Source organism: Bufo bufo, chromosome 6 (assembly GCF_905171765.1).
Source record: "Bufo bufo chromosome 6, aBufBuf1.1, whole genome shotgun sequence".
Lineage (NCBI taxonomy): Eukaryota > Metazoa > Chordata > Amphibia > Anura > Bufonidae > Bufo > Bufo bufo.
This window is the reverse complement of record NC_053394.1, coordinates 311076460-311095880: the sequence shown is the minus strand read 5'-3', so window position 1 is coordinate 311095880 and position 19421 is coordinate 311076460. Positions and strand designations below refer to the sequence as shown.

Below are 19421 nucleotides of genomic sequence, written 5' to 3'. Positions count from 1 at the left end.
AAGTCCCAAAGTGGGACAACAAATAAATTGAAAAGAAAGTTGAAAAAAAAAAGTTGAAAAAATAAAGTTTCCCCCCCCCCAAAAAATGAAAGTTTCAAGTTAAAATAAACAAAAACGTCATTTTCCCCAAATAAAGTAAAAAAAAAAAATAGGAAAAAATAAATAAAAATGTATACATATTAGGTATCGCCGCGTCCGTATCGACCGGCTCTATAAACATATCACATGACCTAACCCCTCAGATGAACACCGTAAAAAATAAAAACTGTGCTAAATAAACAATTTTTTTTTTCACCTTACATCACAAAAAGTACAACAGCAAGCGATCAAAAAGGCGTTTGCCCACCAAAATAGTACAAATCTAACCGTCACCTCATCCCGCAAAAAATGATCCCCTACCTGAGACAATCGCCCAAAAAAAAAAAAAACTATGGCTCAGAATATGGAGACACTAAAACATCATTTTTTTTGTTTGAAAAAAGCTGTTATTGTGTAAAACTTACATAAAAAAAAAAAAAGTATACATATTTGGTATCGCCGCGTTCGTATCGACCGGCTCTATAAAAATATCACATGACCTAACCTCTCAGATGAACACCGTAAAAAAAAAAAAAAAAAAAAAAACTGTGCTAAATAAACCATTTTTGTCACCTTACATCTTAAAAAGTGTAATAGCAAGCGATCAAAAAGTCATATGCACCCCAAAATTGTACCAATCAAACCGTCATCTAATCCCGCAAAAATCATACCCTACGGAAACACTAAAACATGATTTGTTTTGCTTCAAAAATAAAATCATTGTGTAAGACTTACATAAATAAAAAAAAAAAGTATACATATTAGGTATCGCCGTGTTCGTGACAACCTGGTCTATAAAAATACCACATGATCTAACCTGTCAGATGAATGTTGTAAATAACAAAAAATAAAAACGGTGCCAAAACAGCTATTTCTTGTTACCTTGCCTCACAAAAAGTGTAATATAGAGCAACCAAAAATCATATGTACCCTAAACTAGTACCAACAAAACTTCCACCCTATCCCATAGTTTCTAAAATGGGGTCAACAAAACTTCCACCCTATCCCGTAGTTTCTAAAATGGGGTCACTTTTTTGGAGTTTCTACTCTAGGGGTGCATCAGGGGGGCTTCAAATGGGACATGGTGTCAAAAAAAACAGTCCAGCAAAACCTTCCTTCCGAAAACCGTATGGCATTCCTTTCCTTCTGCGCCCTGCCGTGTGCCCGTACAGCGGTTTACGACCACATATGGGGTGTTTCTGTAAACTACAGAATCAAGGCCATAAATATTGAGTTTGGTTTGGCTGTTAACCCTTGCTTTGTAACTGGAAAAAAATTATTAAAATGGAAAATCTGCCAAAAAAATTGAAATTTTGAAATTGTATCTCTATTTTCCATTAATTCTTGTGGAACACCTAAAGGGTTAACAAAGTTTGTAAAATCAGTTTTGAATACCATGAGGGGTGTAGTTTATATAATGGGTGGTTTCTATTATATAAGCCTCGCAAAGTGACTTCAGACCTGAACTGGTCCCTAAAAATTGGGTTTTTGAAAATTTCCGAAAAATTTCAAGATTTGCTTCTAAACTTCTAAGCCTTGTAACATACCCAAAAAGATAAAATATAATTCCCAAAATGATCCTAACATGAAGTAGACATATGGGGAATGTAAAGTAATAACTATTGTTTGAGGTATTACTATGTATTATAGAAGTAGAGAAATTGAAACTTGGAAATTTGCAATTTTTTTCTAATTTTTGGTAAATTTGATATTTTTTTATAAATAAAAATGATTTTTTTTTACTTCATTTGACCAGTGTCATGAAGTACAATAAGTGACAAATAAACAATCTCAGAATGGCCTGGATAAGTCAAAGAGTTTTAAAGTTATCAGCACTTAAAGTGACACTGGTCAGATTTGAAAAAAATGGCCAAGTCCTTAAGGTGAAATAGGGCTGAGTCCTTAAGGTGTTAAATATAAGCACATTCTTAGTTACTTATAGAAATTTGAGTAACAACCTGTGTGCCCATAATCACAACTCCAGATGATGTTGTCACCCAGCTTATTAGACTACTTAAAGGGAATCTGCGGGCATAAACTTGGACTACTGTCTGCAGAAATACATGAGGAGTCTAGATGACCATTTTTCTACTGTCCTCTGTTCCCCCACTGTCAAAGCTGCACTAAAACAAACAGTCCAGACTGCTCTACTGTGCTAACATAATTGAGTGGGCTTGCGCGCATGCACAGCAGTTCTGACAATGGGGGATCAGGAGGAATAGCGATCGGGACTCCTTACCTGCAGTATTACTCATGTATTACTGCAGATAATAGTCCAAGATCGTGGTGACACGTTCCCGTTTGTGCAGGGAGATGGGAGTAGGTAACGTATAGTTCTGCATTACGTACATTGAGAGACGTTTATTTAAAATGGAATGTTATATAGAAGCATTTCTAGTCCTTTAATATAAAAGGCATAACTTGCTATTCAGTATCCAGAACAGTTAGCCATGATTAAATAAGAAAACCTGATTTACACCTTTAATTATCTATATTTTATGTATCAGACAAAAGACCTCCTCATTAAAGGGGTTCGCTCATATTTAAATCAGATACCATATAGTACATGGCAGACATGGTGTGTCCTTTCCTAGGTTTGTCCTTTTTGCTGAAGACCTTTTCCTGTAAGGCCCCTTTGACACGAGCGAGTTTTCCGCGCAGGTGCAATGCGTGATGTGAACGCACAGCAACCGCACTGAATCCAGATCCATTGATTCCAATGGGTCTGTGTACATGAGCGTTTTTTTCACGCATCAGTTCTGCGTTGTGTGAGAAGCACAGCCTGTTCCATATTCTGCGTTTTTCACGCAGCCCTGGCCCCATATACGTGAATAGGGCTTTAGTGAAAAACGCATTGGATCCGGATGTAATCCGGGTGCGTTGCGTTTTTCCATGAAGGTTGCTAGGAGATGTTGTTTGTAAACCTTCAGGGTTTTTTTTTTCCCGCGCGGAAATAACTGAACGCAATCGCAGACAAAACTGACTGAACTTGCTTGCAAAATGGTGCGAGTTTCACTGAACGCATCCGGAGCTAATCCGTATCGTTTGTGTGAACGAGGCCTTACTACCCCAGTAGAGGTGGCTGATGGCAGTGGAAGGATGGACTGAGCATGTGCGACCACCTCAGCCATGTCAATGAGGTGGAGAGAAAAATAAGGGAAAGGACAAACGCTATATTAATGCAATGACAAAAGTATTCATATTCAGGTGATGGTTTGAAAATGTAGGGGGGGGGGGGGACAACCTCTTTAAAGCAATATGAATATATATATTTTTTTTAGGAGTATAGGACATTCTGAAAAAGGTAGGGCATGGCGGCTACACCTCTTAGTCCTTGCTCTCGTCTCTGCTGATACGTGCCTCGCTGTTCTTTCATTAACCCTATTGAGCAACCATGCAGAAATGCTGTTTCAATAAAGCGAATGATCTAAGTGTCATGTCAGGGCCCAAGGCTCTTCTTACCCCGGCAGAGATCATCGAAGCATAAAAACACACTGCATACAATGAAGCTTCGGGCTTCGTATTATGGTATATTATGATGATTACTGTGTATTAGTCAGACATTGTCACAGTAAACCACACTACTTTCCTATTGTATGCTGTAATCAGTGACCGCGGTGTGTATTGTCCTTATAACTGCTGCAGCCGAAAACAACAATACTGTGTCACGTGGAAAAAATATCATATGTATGGTGTCAGATGCTGATGGATCGCAATAGCTGGACCACAGAACCCTAGGATCATTGAAGTTTGTTATAGGACAACCATGAGGGTATTGCAGCAGTAAGGCCTTGTTCACATCAGCGTTCAGCCTTTCCGTTCTCCTGCTCCGTTATAGGAGCAGGAAAACGGAAAGGACGGATTCGGCTCATAACTGAGCCGAACGGAGCCTACGGACCTCATAGACCCCCATAGACTATAATGGGGTCCGTTAGGTTTCCGCTCAGAAGATGATTTTGGAGCGGAGACAAAAGTCCTGCATGCACAACCTTTGTCTCCGCTTCAAAATCATCTTCTGAGCGGAAACATAACGGACCCCATTATAGTCTATGGGGGTCTATGAGGTCCGTAGGCTCCATTTGGCTCAGTTATGAGCCGAATACGTCCTTTCCGTTTTCCTGCTCCTATAACGGAGCAGGAGAACGGAAAGGCTGAACGCTGATGTGAACAAGGCCTTATAGATAACCCTAAATTCAGCAGCATCACAGGTATCTGACACCAGCCTCAGGCTTCATGCACGTAAACATATTTTGTTCCACAAATAACGGATCTGTAAAATTTGGACACCTTTTGGCATTTTTCTCACTCCCATCAAAGGACTATTCCTGTCCACGATATGGACCAGAATAGGACATGTTCTATCAATTGCAGAATGGCCGCACTGATTGGCAAACACTATGGATGTGTGCACGGCCCCATAGAAATGCAAGCACGACCGCCACTGATGGATTGCACTGTGGTCTGTAACCATGGAAACAAGCAGTGTATAACGTGATGGAAAAATGAATCCAGCCAGCGAAGGAAGCAATATGGATAATAACAATACATTAGTAAGTGCCTTGTATTAACTTTCTCTACATGATAAATGCCATTTGCTGAAGGGACACAATCCCTTTAATGAAAGAACTGTCCATACTGTTTTACCCTTCATAGCTGCCCTTGATTCGGGCTTGTCTGGAAAAATTTTTATCAAACGTATGGCGGACACCTGTGTGTAAAAGAACGAAGATGTTTTACTCTCTTTTCCAGTCTCAATACACAGATTGTGTGAGGCCAGAGAACAGCAGTGCTATCCAGTCCAAACTACTAATTGTACAAATAAATGTATTCGTGGACTGTAGGCCAAAAGGGTTATCCTCTGGACACCCGGGACCCTGCAGCCTCTTCCTAGGCCAGGGACATCAGTCACATGAGCTAGTTGCAGCTCAGTCCTATTCAAGTCAATGGGGCTTGAGCTGTAATACCAAGCACCACCACATACTATATGTATGGCGCTGTCCTTGGAAAGCTGCCAGGAGCCAGAGCTCTGGTAAGTACAACGGCTCCCTGAAACCAGGGGAAGATTGGCCATAGACCCTACAGGGAAATTTCCAGGGCAGCCAATGAGCCAAAGTCCAGGGGGCCACCTACCAAGTACATAACGATCTTATCTTCTCAGCGTTAATTAATGCTAAAAGCATCAGGTACCTATGCACTTGGCCGGCGGCCTCAGGTGCTCTCCTGAAGTAAACTGTATTTCCAGATGGTGATACAGTCAAATACTGTGGCAGGGGTAGCAGTATTTTGTGCTGCACTGTGTTATTTGGTTCTGCAGGGGCGGGATTTTGTGCTGCACTGAGTTATTGCTGGCCCCTCCTACTTATGTTGTCCCTGCCTATGTGTGCTGCCCTGTCTTCTGTCAGTCTGAACCTAACTACAACATGCGGCCACTTTTAGGCTTTTTCCAGGGCCACTTTAGGTTCCCAGTCTGCCTCTGCCTGAAACAGTTCATTGGCGGGGGTGCCGGGACCTGGACCCTGATGACCTATCCTGAGGATAAGTCATCATTATCTTTTCCTGGTTAACCCCTTTAAGGTACCCACACATTAGTCTATAGTTGATCAAAATGGAAGATTTCAACCAAAGAGATTGTTCCTTGGGTCAAATTTAATTACGAATTGTATTAGCTGCCTGATAATAGACCATCATTGTCAGAGCAGAAGTCAGCCATGTTTCATATTTTCATCCAATAAGGCCTCATGCACACGACTAGGCATTTCTACAATGGGCCGCCTGTCCTGTTCCGGAAATTGCGGAAGGCACACAGGTGGCTTCCATTTTTTGCGAACCGCAAAAAAACGGAACGGTCGTGTGCATGAGGCCTAAGTCATAGAAAGACTGTTTGTAGACAAAAGATGCCAGAAAGATCTTTTGTCCACCGCCCAACTTTATTGAACATGTATGGGCAGTCTGATCAGCTGTAACCTCCAATATGGACTAACATGTGCATGGCAGTGTCTGCCAACAGAACGGTCACCAGATGATTGTTTCTTCAACTGATGTTCAACCATCAGACGATTTCTATCTAATGTGAATGGCCGCCTTTAGTCTTTACATATGATATTTATCGTAAGATGGATCTAACTTAGGCTACATGAACAACGAACGTTGTTTGTTTCCGTGTCCATTCAGTTTTTGTTGCGGATAGGATGCAGACCCATTCATTTCAATGGGGCCGTAAAAAATGCGGACAGCACACCGTGTGCTATCCGCATCTGTATGTCTGTTCCGTAGCCCCGCAAAAAAAAAAAAATAACATGTCCTAATCTTGTCTGTTTTAGGCATTGTTACAATGGATCCACAAAAAAAAAAAAAAAACGTATGGCATACGGGCGTCATCCTTTTTTTTTTGTTTTGTTTTTTTTGCGGACCGCAAAACACATACGGTCGTGTGAATGTAGCCTTACACGCATCTTGTTCTTTATTAGAGATATTATATAAAACTGCTAAATTGTAGCTGTTCATTAAGCCCAACAGTGTCACAGTTTTCAACAAGAACATCCAGAGTTGAGGGTACAAGGTGTAACAAGGTGGAGGGGATTCATCATGACTGGCCCTTTCCACACATGCCTCGTCATAAATGAGTTGCATCCTCCTGCAGTCCATACACCCTATGACAGCTCAGAGCTGCCGTAGATTTCTGGCTTCATTTGCGCAAATGAACATAAATTTGTCGGGGTGACTGGCCACATCCCCTTCCAGCCCTTGCCAAGCCCCTTTTTAAAAAAGTGGCGAGGGCGGTGAAAAGTGGGAGATGCGACAATAAAAAAAAAGTAGAAGGTAAAAACTTGCAAACACTTAGTTGTGACTTTTTAAGGCCCCTTGCAGACGAGCGTGTCCAGATAAGGTCCGGATGCGTTGCGGGTGCATTGCGGCAAACCCGCGCGAGTAGGTACCCAATTGCAGTCAGTTTTGACTGCGATTGCGTTCCGTTGTTCAGTTTTTAGCGCACGAGTGCAATGAGTTTTGCACGCGCGTGATAAAAAACTGAATGTGGTACCCAGACACGAACTTCTTTACAGAAGTTTAGGTTTGGGTTAGTTGTTGTGTAGATTGTATTACTTTCCCTTATAACATGGTTATAAGGGAAAATAATAGCATTCTGAATACAGAATGCATATAGTACAATAGGGCTGGAGGGGTTAAAAAAAAAAATAATAATAATAATTTAACTCACCTTAATCCACTTGTTCGCGCAGCCCGGCTTCTCTTCTGTCTTCTTCTTTGAGGAATAGCACCTTTGATGACGTCACTACGCTCATTACATGGTCCATCACATGATCTTTTTACCATGGTGATGGATCATGTGACGGACCATGTGATGAGCGTAGTGATGTCATCAAAGGTCCTATTCCTCAAAGAAGAAGACAGAAGAGATGCCGGCTACGCGAATAAGTGAATTAAGGTGAGTTAATTTTTATTTATTTATTTTTTTAACCCCTCCAGCCCTATTGTACTATGCATTCTGTATTCAGAATGCTATTATTTTCCCTTATAACCATGTTACAAAGGAAAATAATAAAGATCGGGTCCCCATCCCGATCGTCTCCCGATCGCACAATATAGAACATGCTGCGATTTTCACGTAACACAAAAGTGATGCGTAAAAATCACTGCTCATGTGCACAGCCCCATAGAAATGAATGGGTCCGGATTCAGTGCGGGTGCAATGCGCTCACCTCATGCATTGAACCCGCATGGAAATGTCGCCCGTGTGAAAGGGGCCTAACACCACTTTTCAGGCGCAAGGGGGATGATAAGGCTAGGTTCACACCTGAGCGTTTTACAGCGCGTTCCTAAGCGCTGTAAAACGCTCAACAGGCAAAAACCAATGTTTCCCTATGGGCATGGTTCTCACCTGAGCGTTTTACAGCGCGTACGAACGCGCTGTAAAACGCCCTATGCCCCAAGAAGTACAGGAGCTTCTTTGGGGCGTATTGTCGCGCGTAACACCTCTGTTTTTCATTGTACGCCTCTGTGGTCAATAGCAAGAACGTGCGTACGACACGCGTTTCCAAAATACAATAACGCCCCAAAATACGCCTCAAAAATGCCTGATAAAAACGCCTGTAAACAGCGCTTATCGAATGTGCGGTAAAGTACTGGAGGGGGTGTATATCTCACCCAGAATGCTCAGCTGGGTGAGGTATAATGAAATCCACAAAGATGTATTGTTTCACCAAAGCATGATGTACTTTGCTGAGGCTTGTCGTTTCAGATTTCATGGGCTGGATTCTAATAGAGTGGCATGTAGGTTGGTACTGGCCTATGCCAATCCCTCCCCACAGTCCAGTACATCACTTTCCCCCGCCTGAGGCAATCCCAGCTGTGTCTGCTGGGATCATTACTGGGAAATACACTGAGGCCTCAGGTCTCGTTCACATTTCCGTTTTAGTACTACGTAGATAAAAAAAAAACGTCCTTATTTAATCCTTGAAAATGTCGGTGAAGGATCCGTGGATGGTCTGCCTGTCCGTTTTTATCCTCCGTGTGTCAGCCGTAATCCAAAGACATTGCTCAGCTGAAAATTTATTTCAAGAGCATTTCCTATCTGTCTTCTGTGAAAAATGGATGCACCACGGATGCCACCCGTGTTGTGTCCGTGATTTTCATGGACCCATTGACTTCAATGGGCGTGTTTGGTTCACATCACGGACCAAAGTAAAAAACTACTGATGTGTAAACAGACACATTTAAATCAATGGGTACGTGAGCTGTCCGTGGAAAATGAAGACAGCGCACGTCCATGAAAAACGCCTCAGAGCAGGGTGGCTGTGCAAAGTCTGATCCCCCTGCATAGTTAGCGCCAGGGCGGCCGGTGTTTCTTTCATGTGCTGTGGCTTCACTCCAAGCGACGGTTTAACTTGGACGCCCTGCATTGTACCGGATGAAAAACAAACATTGTTTGGACTTTTAACCCCCAAAGTCTGAGAGTCTGTCATTGCCAACCCCACTGCAAGTGCATGGACCCACGACAGAGGGTACACGCAACAATACCCACATAGGTTGAAAGTTCATGTATGAAATCAATAAGAATTGATAACAGGTGTCCACAATACATCTGATAAAAATGTAAATAGTGTGGAGAGCATTTTATTAAGTGTCCTCCTGGAATATTGCAATGGAACTCTGTCCTCCATATCCATTCAAGACCATCAAAACGCATAGTTGGTCCTTTAAGCCAGGGCCAATACTTCAACTAAGATGGTCCTTGCACCTAGGGTACAACTATTACTTTTTGGAATGCGTAATTTATACCCCAGACCCTCTAGAGCAGGGCTGGCCAACCTGTGGCTCTCCAGCTGTTGTAAAACTACAACTCCCACCATGCCCTGCTGTAGACTGATAGCTGTAGGCAGTCTGGGCATGCTGGGAGTTGTAGTTTTGCAACAGCTGGAGGGCCGCAGGTTGGCCATCCCTGCTCTAGAGTCTAGGGTTTCAGCCTCCCTGATGATGAAGGACATTTAATCTTACTGCCAAAAATGCCCCCAGTGCAAGGTAACCAGTGGGCATTTTAATCTCGCAATCACATTAAAGAGGGATGCTTCCTCCATCCCTTAGCAACGCCTGCTCGCCTCCCCTTCCGAAATCACGTCATTGGGCCTGGCAGAGTGGGAATCTAACAGGATGGAGAGCGCTGCTTGCTATTTAATCCTTTAGCGAAGCGTAAAGCCCCCATTTACACAGCCCAATGTTCGGGCCGATTATCTGGAACGAGCGTTCCGATGAACCCTTGTTAATTGGTCCGTGTAAAGGTGCCGCATATCACCCGAAACGCTCGTTCATCGAGTGAAATGATCTGAGGTGTAAGCTGCACTCTGCTGCCCGGGAACAATGATTTGGCATGGGGACAAGCGATGATAGCAGCAGCCATCGCTCCTCCTCATACTGTGGAGGTGATCTTCACCTCAACTTAAGGGCTCATTCAGACGGCCGTATGCTGTCCGCAAAAATACTGAATGCTATCATTTTCCGCAAAAAAACGGATAGCATTCAGTATTTTTGCGGACCCATAGACTTCAATGGGGCCATGTCCTGATTTTCACGGACAACTATAGGACATGTTTCATTTGTTTTGCGGAACCATGGAATAGAAAAGGGCCCCATAGAAGTGAATGGGTCAGCATCTAATCCGCAAAAAAACGGATCCGCATTTTTGCGGATAGTATACGGCCGTCTGAATGAGCCCTAACTAGCAGTCGATTGTCGGGAAGGAACGCGTTACCAATGCCATACACATGTCACTTGTAGCCTGTAGCGCTACATCCCACAGTAAATATCGTGTATACAGGCTGCTCTGGCTTGGGTGCGGGTCATTTTTATCTATACACTCCAATCATTCTTATATTGCCCCTCGGAGATAATCTTCATCCCCTAAGGAGAAGATGTGAAACATTCATGTCGGGGAACAGGGATTCAGGGCAATATTGGGCATTTTTAGAGCTGGGTCAGTTTCCGGACAGGGTTGCTCTTGTCAGGGCGGGTGCTTTGTGTTAGGCTGGACTCCCGGATAGGGCAATATAGAGATAGACATCTTCTTCCGATTTATGCTCAAACTGTGCAAGAACCCTGCAGCTATCCCACTGAGGAGGTAGGATGAAATGGTTATATGTACTGTATCTCGCAAGGTGGAGACCACCAAGTACCCTGTTCTAGTTTGGCTGGACAATGGTAGGGTACTTTCACACTTTCGCCAGAGGATTCCGGCAGGCAGTTCCGTCGCCGGAACTGCCTGCCGGATCCGTCAAAACGTATGGAAACTGATGGCATTTGTCAGACGGGTCAGGATCCTGATCCGTCTGACAAATGCATTGAAATACCGAATCCGTCTCTCAGGTGTCATCTGGAAAAACGGATCCGGCATTTAGGATAGGTCATCAATATGAGATCAGCAGAGATCTGACTCCCAGGACCCCCGCTGATCAGCTGTACGAAGAGGGTGCAGCTCTCCGTGATCTCCGTGCAGCTCAGACCCATTCAAGACAATGAATGGGGCTGAGCTGCAATACGAAGCACAGCCAATGGATGGCGCTGTGCATGGTAAGCTGAAAGGAGGCTGCAGCATTCCAGAAGTCAGACCTCCGCCCATCTCATAATGATGACCTATCCCTTAGGCCCCTTTCACACGGGCGAGTATTCCGCGCGGATGCGATGCGTGAGTTGAACAATGCACTGAATCCTGACCAATTCATTTCTATGGGGCTATTCACATGAGCGGTGATTTTCACGCATCACTTGTGTGTTTTTCACGCAACGCAGGCCCTATAGAAGTGAATGGGGTTGCGTGAAAATCGCAAGCAAGTGCGGATGCGGTGCGATTTTCACGCACGGTTGCTAGGAGACGATCGGGACCCGATCATTATTATTTTCCCTTATAACATGGTTATAAGGGAAAATAATAGCATTCTGAATACAGAATGCATAGTAAAATAGCGCTGGAGGGGTTAAAAAATAATAATAATAATTTAACTCACCTTAGTCCACTTGATCGCGCTGCCGGCATCTCTTCTGTCTTCATCTTAGCTGTGTGCAGGAACAGGACATGTGGTGACGTCACTCCGGTCATCACATGATCTTTTACCATTGTGATGGACCATGTGATGGACCATGTGACGACCGGAGTGACGTCACCACAGGTCCTGTTCCTACAATCAGCAAAGAAGGAGATGCCGGCAGCCTGATCAAGTGGACTAAGGTGAGTTAAATTATTTTTTATTTTTTTTAACCCCTCCAGCGCTATTTTACTATGCATTCTGTATTCAGAATGCTATTATTTTCCCTTATAACCATGTTATAAGGGAAAATAATACAATCTACAGAACACCGATCCCAAGCCCGAACTTCTGTGAAGTTACATTACATTGTTTTGCACTCGCGCGGAAAAATTGTGCATGTTCCCGCAACGCCCGTGTGAAAGAGGCCTTAGTATAGGTCATTAATATGTAAATCCCAGCGATCATTCACCCTATGTATAGATGCTGGTAGATTGTCCCTCAAACCATTGGGAGGGCTTAGACGAGTATCGCTCACTGAAGACTGATTTATTATCTATGCAGAATCTGTACAGTGGAAACCAGCAGCCCAAAAAATACTATGCTTACTAAAGAAAGCAAGCTCAAAATGCCCACACAAGAGTCCTGTATCAGCCAGCGCGCCTGACGGAACAGCCAAACTACTGAATTAACAAAAAATTTGGATTTTCTGTTTCCACAGCTGGGCTCACGTCATTCATGTCGGTGCAGGATATTTGCCCGTGGCGATATCGTTCTAAGAAAGAATGACATTTTTCTTAGAAACGTCAACAGATCTTCACACCTCTCAAGTGAGGAGAGCGATCAATTAGCGAGCGGACACGTCGGCACGTTTCTGGGTGCAGTTTTTGAACCCAAAATCAGGAGTGGATCATAAAAGGAGAGAAAGTATTAAAGGGGTATTCCCATCTTAGACAATGGGGGCATATCGCTAGGATATGCCCCCATTGTCTGATATGTGCAGGTCCCACCGCTGGGACGCGCACTTATATCAAGAACAGAGGGGGAGCGCTGTGCCTGGAGGACCCCAGATTTCCCGGGGTCCGTCCACCACCAAGCGCTAATCCCTGCCTCTCCCATAGAAGTGAATGGGAGCGTGCCGTGCATGCGCGGCCCATGTTCCTATTCATTTCTATGGGACAGATGGCAATAGCCGAGTTGGCTCGGCTATTTTCGGCGGCCCCATAGAAATGAATGGAGGGCGGCTGCGCATGCACAGTGCGCTCTCCTTCACTTTCGGGGCTCCGTTGTCGATATAGGTGCGGGTCCCAGCGGTGGGATCCGCACCTATAAGACAATGGGGGCATATCGTAGCGATATGCCCCCATTGTCTGAGATTAGAAAACCCCGTTAATGAGTACTCTTAAGCGAACTTGTGATTTAAGTTTGGCGTCTAAAGTTCGGGTTATCGAAGAATCGCGTTATGGATTCCGCTACCACGGACCATAACGGAATTTAGAATCCATAACGCGATTCTTCGATAACCCGAACTTTAGACGCTGAACTTAAAACACAAGTTCGCTCAACACTATTAATGAGTTGTGCCACTAATAACACTTCTCCCTATACACAAGACAGAGAAGTGCTTGATTGCTGTGGGTCTGACTGCTGGGCCCCCCCAGTAATCACGAAAACGGGAGTCTGTATGTGCCAGCAAACTGGAGCGGTCCCATAGAAGCGTATAGAGCACAGGCGCACTACCACTCCTTTCCTTGATGCCTCTATACCCAATTCTCGTGATCACTGGAAATCCCAGTGGTTGGACCTCCAGCGATCAAGCACTTCTCCCCATCCTGTAGATAAAGGAGAAGTGTCATTAGTGGCACGGTCCCTTTAAGGACAGACACGACTTCTCTTTTTTTTTTTTTTATTCACTCCTGGCTTTGGCTTCCAAAACACTGATGGTTTGGCGGCACCCTGAGGGCGCATTCACACGAATGTGGTTTGGTTCCGCATCCGAGCTGCATTTTTTGCGGCTCGGATGTGGACCCATTCACTTCATCCGCTGCTCCGTTCCGTGGCCCCGCAAAAATGATAGATCATGTTCTATTCTTGTCCGTTTTGCGGACATGAATAGGCATTTCTACGATGGGCCGTCCGTTCCGTAAAATGCGGAATTCACACAGACGGCATCCAATTCATACAGTTAAAGGGATCCTGTCACCATGAAATTCCCTGTTAAACCAGGCACAAGGCCTTGTAGGGCTAGCTCAGCTAAATGTTATGCTATTTTTCACTTAGCGATCCGTTGCTTTATTCTGGAGGAAAAAAAAAAAACTTTTAATCCATATGCAAATGAGCAGTGAAGTGCACTGAGGGCGGGCCCAAGCCTCTCTGTGCACCCTTTCTCCTCCTGCTTCCTCTGCCAGCCCTGCTCCTTCTTATTGATTGACAGGACCAGGCAAGATAACTATGCGGCAACCTAGCCCTGTCAGTCAGGAAGAGGGAGGCTGACTGGCCTGTAAACCACTGAAGCCAGTGGCAGCCATCACGTGCAGTATATGGAGATGTCATGGCAGGAGCAACACAGCTCTGGAATGGGATTCAGAATGGGGAGTATAAGTTTTAGGTTGTTTTTTTTAATTATTATGTTAATACATTCGATGCTTTAAATAAATAACGCGGACAACCCTATTCATTAACCACAGCACCGGATTATGAAAAGTTTTGTCACTTTCTATTTTTTGCAGTTCCTTACCATTTCTAATCCCTTGCCTGCTGTCAGTGAATAGACACATTCACTGTTCACTTTTTGAAGCTGAAAAGCCCTACTGACTCACGGCTGCGGGTGTGCTACAATGTATCAGTGCAGGTGTGCCTCATGACAGATATATTTTTGTTTTCTTTTTGAACACGTGAAATGTCTCTAAGATGATTCCACCGATAATAACCGGGACCAGGTTTTTGTGGAGTCTGAGGCGGGTGATCTACACAGCGCACTCGCAAGGGTACGTTCACATCTGTGGCATACGGATCCGGCAGAGAACGGCCCACCGGAGTTCTCTGTATCCAGCATAGCCAGATAGCGCCACGCACCGCCATACCCCCATGTTGCTGGCTAAACGCCGGCACTCCAGCTGTGATAAAACTACAACTCCCAGCATGCTTCATTCATTTCTAGGGAGTTCTGAAAACAGCTAAGCAAGTGTGCATCTTGGGAGTTGTAGTTTTACTAAAGCTGAAGTGCCGGAGGTTAGCCATCACAGCATAGACCAGGGGTAGGCAACCTCTGGCACTCCAGGTGTTGGGAAACTACAACTCCCAGCATGCTTCATTCATTTCTAGGGAGTTCTGAAAACAGCTAAGCAAGTGTGCATCTTGGGAGTTGTAGTTTCACTAAAGCTGGAGTGCCTGAGGTTAGCCATCACAGCATAGACCAGGAATAGGCAACCTCTGGCACTCCAGGTGTTGTGAAACTACAACTCCCAGCATGCTTACTTGTCCTGTTCTTCTCAGAACTCCTATAAAAATGAATAGAGCGCGTTGGGAATTGTAGTTTCACAACAGCTGGAGTGCCGAAGGTTGCTGACCCCTGGCATAGACCATAATGGAATCCAGCCATTTTCCAGCATGAGCGACGGGTTTAGGCCGGACAAAAAGCAGCAGCATTTCGCTTAAAAGCTTCTCTAAATTTCCCAATGACATTGGTTTTTGCTCTCCCAAGTGTGGGTTCACACAAAGCTTTTTTAATGGCATTTTTCTGCAGTTTTGTGGTTTTGCAGGTAAAAAATCCAGATCTTAGCTGAAGAGCAGGACACACAAGAGTTTTTTTTTTTTTTTGCTACTGGTGTTTTTGTTTATTAGGTGGCTTTTTTTTAGTGTCTGGTGTTTAAAATGCAGCATGTCGAAACTCTGGCGTTCTGACATCTCTATAGGGAATAAAATGTCAGAAAAAAGCCAATAGAAAATGTGACATAAGAACCGTATACGATATGGAAAAAAACACCAGCAGTTTCTATAACGCACCATAGCAAAATTGTGTACCACAGATGCCCCCAAAAGGGCGGTCCTGCGACAGATGCCCCCAAAAGGGCGGTCCTGCGACAGATGCCCCCAAAAGGGCGGTCCTGCGACAGATGCCCCCAAAAGGGCGGTCCTGCGACAGATGCCCCCAAAAGGGCGGTCCTGCGACAGATGCCCCCAAAAGGGCGGTCCTGCGACAGATGCCCCCAAAAGGGCGGTCCTGCGACAGATGTCCCTAAAAGGGCGGCCCTGCGACAGATGCCCCCAAAAGGGCGGTCCTGCGACAGATGCCCCCAAAAGGGCGGTCCTGCGACAGATGCCCCCAAAAGGGCGGTCCTGCGACAGATGCCCCTTAGTACCTACTGCAGCAATCTGAGACATGTATTTTTTTCGATTTGTGTGTGTGTATATAATAGTGTTCCAAGAAAGCGTGAACAGCACAGCAGTATTTTGTGGTAACGGGTGCCAGCGGCTGATGAAGCGATCCAAACTTCCAATATCAATATATCCCAGAGAATCCACGGCACTCCCTTTAGTAAAACGTGTAGTTTTATTCACCAATAGCAACGTTTCGGTTCGCACACTGGAACCTCTCAAGCAGCGATGTATCTGGTTGCTATTGGTGAATAAAACTACACATTTTACTAAAGGGAGTGCCGTGGATTCTCTGGGATATATATATATAGGATCGGAGGCATATGGCCATACAGCAGCCTGTAATACATTCCTACGCATGAGCTGTGCCGTTTGCACGGAACCAGTACAGCATCAAATAATCCTTCTGGATCACAAAAAAAAAAGTTAGCAACTATACAAAATGAGGCCTCCATTCTTCCTATAAGCAATAAATCAGTGGGAATAAACTTGGAGGCGCAGGGAGGTACCTTATCTTTCCACTGCAGCCTATGGGCACCACAAGGAAGAAGCTATTATACCACTGTGTGCATGGACCTACACATACAGACGAGGCAAATGTCACCATATAGAACATATAGATATACAGGGGAGGTAAAGGAATGTGACAAGTATAGAAAAACGCACATTATATAACTGTCTATTATTTCCTATTATATAACATCATATTGCATAACCAGAAAAAAACAGATTACAAGGAGATCTAATTTGAAAACCTCAGAGCTCACTAATGGCCACAGAAACAGGAGGTCACCTTGTGTCACTATATGCCTTTCCCCAAAAAGTCCCCATGATAGGTACATCGGACCACCCCTCCCTTACATAATGAGCCAGGTCTACCGGCGCCACAGGTACTGCAGACTGTACCACTCGCTCACCCAGTTGAGGGGGTTATTCTCGTACACAGCTACTTACTCCTAATCTGACGAGCGCTGCCATAGTGACACCAGGGAGTTTACTTGCGGCTCTGGCCCCGGTCTCTTCTTTCCATGCTGAACCTAAACACTTCCGAGGTGAGCGGCGCTGCATCCGCCTCCAGCTCTGTGCTGTACTATGAGAAGACCGGGAGCCGCCATCTTGTGGTTGGCAATGTGTCAGGTGCAGTTAGTGTAGGTTGTAGGACGTGCTGGTGAGGAGTACAGCTGGTGAGGAGTACAATATTGAAGTGACTGAGAAAATCCTATTTAGGCTAGGTCTACACAACAACATTTGTCGCACGACAATTTTTATAATGATAGTCTATGGTGTCGCACTGCAACATGCGACACGCTGCAACTGCGACGCGACAGTTGCAAAAAATCCATTCAAGATGGATTTTTCTGTGACTGTCGCAGTTACAGCATATCGCATGTTGCAGTGCGACACCATAGACTACCATTATAAAAATTGATGCGCGACATTGGTGTGACAAAATGTTGCGCGACAAATGTTGCAGTGTAGTTGTGCCCTATCTGTCGCGCGACAAATATCATCGTGTAGGCCTAGCCTAACCATTTATTGAATACAAACAAAGGTAAAATCTTCAAGGAACTGGTATGTCCTTTTTGTGGGCACACATTGGGTTTTGCCAGTCACAGTACCCCCATTAACAGTGCCCCATTAAAGCCCCAGCCACAGTGTCCGCATATGTCACATATGTACAGTGTGTACTGTACTGCCATAACAGCGACAGCCACAGTGCTCCCAAAACAGCAACAGACAGCGCTCCCATAAAAGTGACAGCCACTTCCCCCCACATTAAAGTACAGTTCCCCCATAAGAGTGACAGCCACAGTGTCCCCATAACAGTGACAGTCAGTGTCCCCACAGTGTTAGGTATTGTACTCTCATAACGACAGGCACAGACAGTGCTCCCATAAGAGTGACAGCCGCAGTGTCCCCATAATAGTGATATCACTGACCTGAGAACAGCATATTTTCCAACTTTTGCCGGGTGGGATCCTTGAGGGGGTGGGTTTGGCGTGTGAAGCACATCACTTTAATCAGGCTGTGCCCCTGTTAGCATAGTCTTTGCTCCTTTGGCACCACACCATGCCCCTTTTTGTGTGGCATCCCACCCCCTCAATGCACTTTTGGGCTCCAGGACTGAGTCTGAGGATGCATGGAGAGCTGCTTTCTAGGAGACAGCCCTGTATGTGGTGCTCAGGCGAGCTGCCAGCTCTTCTGGGAGCAACAGATTCTTCAGTCTATATTCTGAGTACAAGACTAGACCCATGGGCGTCCGCAGGGGGGGCAAGGGCAAGCGGGGGCAGGGGGGGTGGCGGCGGGGCACAGGGAGATGAACGCTTCCATTGCGGAAGAGGCCTGCATCGCATCGCTGCCAAGGAGGTAAGTATAAGTGTTTTTTTTTTTTTTTGTACAATACTGGTGGCTACTGGCACATAATGGGGGTCTCTGGCTACTGGCACATATTGGGGGGCTCTGGCTACTGGCACATAATGGCGGGCTCTGGCTACTGGCACATTATGGGGGTCTCTGGCTACTGGCACATAATGGGGGTCTCTGGCTACTGGCACATAATAGGGGGGGTCTGTCATTACTGGCACATAATGGAGGGGCTGTTATTACTGGGACATTATTGTGGGCACTATAGGGGCATCTACTGAGGCCACAAAGAAGGTGTGTTTTATATGGGGGGCTCTGTATAGTAGAATTTTATACTGGGACACATTATGGTGGGTACTATGAGGAAGGGGGGAGAGGAGTACTATGGGGTCATCTACGGGGGGCACTAAGAAGGGGTATTTTATACCTGCAAATTATGGGGGACACTGAGGGCATCTACTGGGGCATTTTATACTGGTACATTATGGGGGGCACTAGGAGGAAGGGGGAGAGGAGCACTATGGAGGCATTTACTGGGGGCACTATATAGGGGTATTTTATACTGGCACATTATGGGGGCACTAGGGGGTATTTTTTGCACTGTCACATTATAAGGAGAATTATTTCTACTGGGGGGCATTATGGTGGGCTTTATTACTCCCACATGGTATAACCCCCTAGTATCAGCACCATCCTCTCCCTGCTCTGCTATTCCTCTGCCCCTTCTCCAAATCCTTAATATGAAATCTTTCTCATTAGGATAAAACACAACATCAGCTCCGCCGAGCCCCCCGGCCAAGTGTTGAAGTGGTGTCCGAGATCCCCAAGGGCCAAGCCAAGTAATTGTAAGTTTTCATGTGAAATATGTTTATGTTATACACATATAGCCTACACTGGGTCACACAATGTACAGTATACCGCTACACTGTGTAGTCTGTTCTATAAGCACCCTTGTTTTGTGGCGGCGGACAGAAAATAATCTGGAAGTGCCCCTCCCAAGACCAGGCTCTGGATCCGCCACTGCACAGCTCATGCGTTACTATACTTTGTGATAATGAATATGCCCCTCCC

At 45.1% G+C, this 19421-nt stretch overlaps 1 protein-coding gene across 1 annotated transcript in view; it reads right to left on the bottom strand.

Moving 5' to 3' along the window:
* Positions 1–17049, bottom strand: part of LOC121003290 (ubiquinol-cytochrome-c reductase complex assembly factor 1) — a 122491-nt gene extending 105442 nt beyond the window's left edge. Inside the window, exon 1 of the mRNA XM_040435014.1 lies at positions 16941–17049. Within this exon, the coding sequence (XP_040290948.1) occupies positions 16941–16964 (24 nt within the window). The 5' untranslated portion in view covers positions 16965–17049. The remainder of the gene's footprint in view (positions 1–16940) is intronic.
* Positions 17050–19421: the final 2372 nt, after the last annotated feature.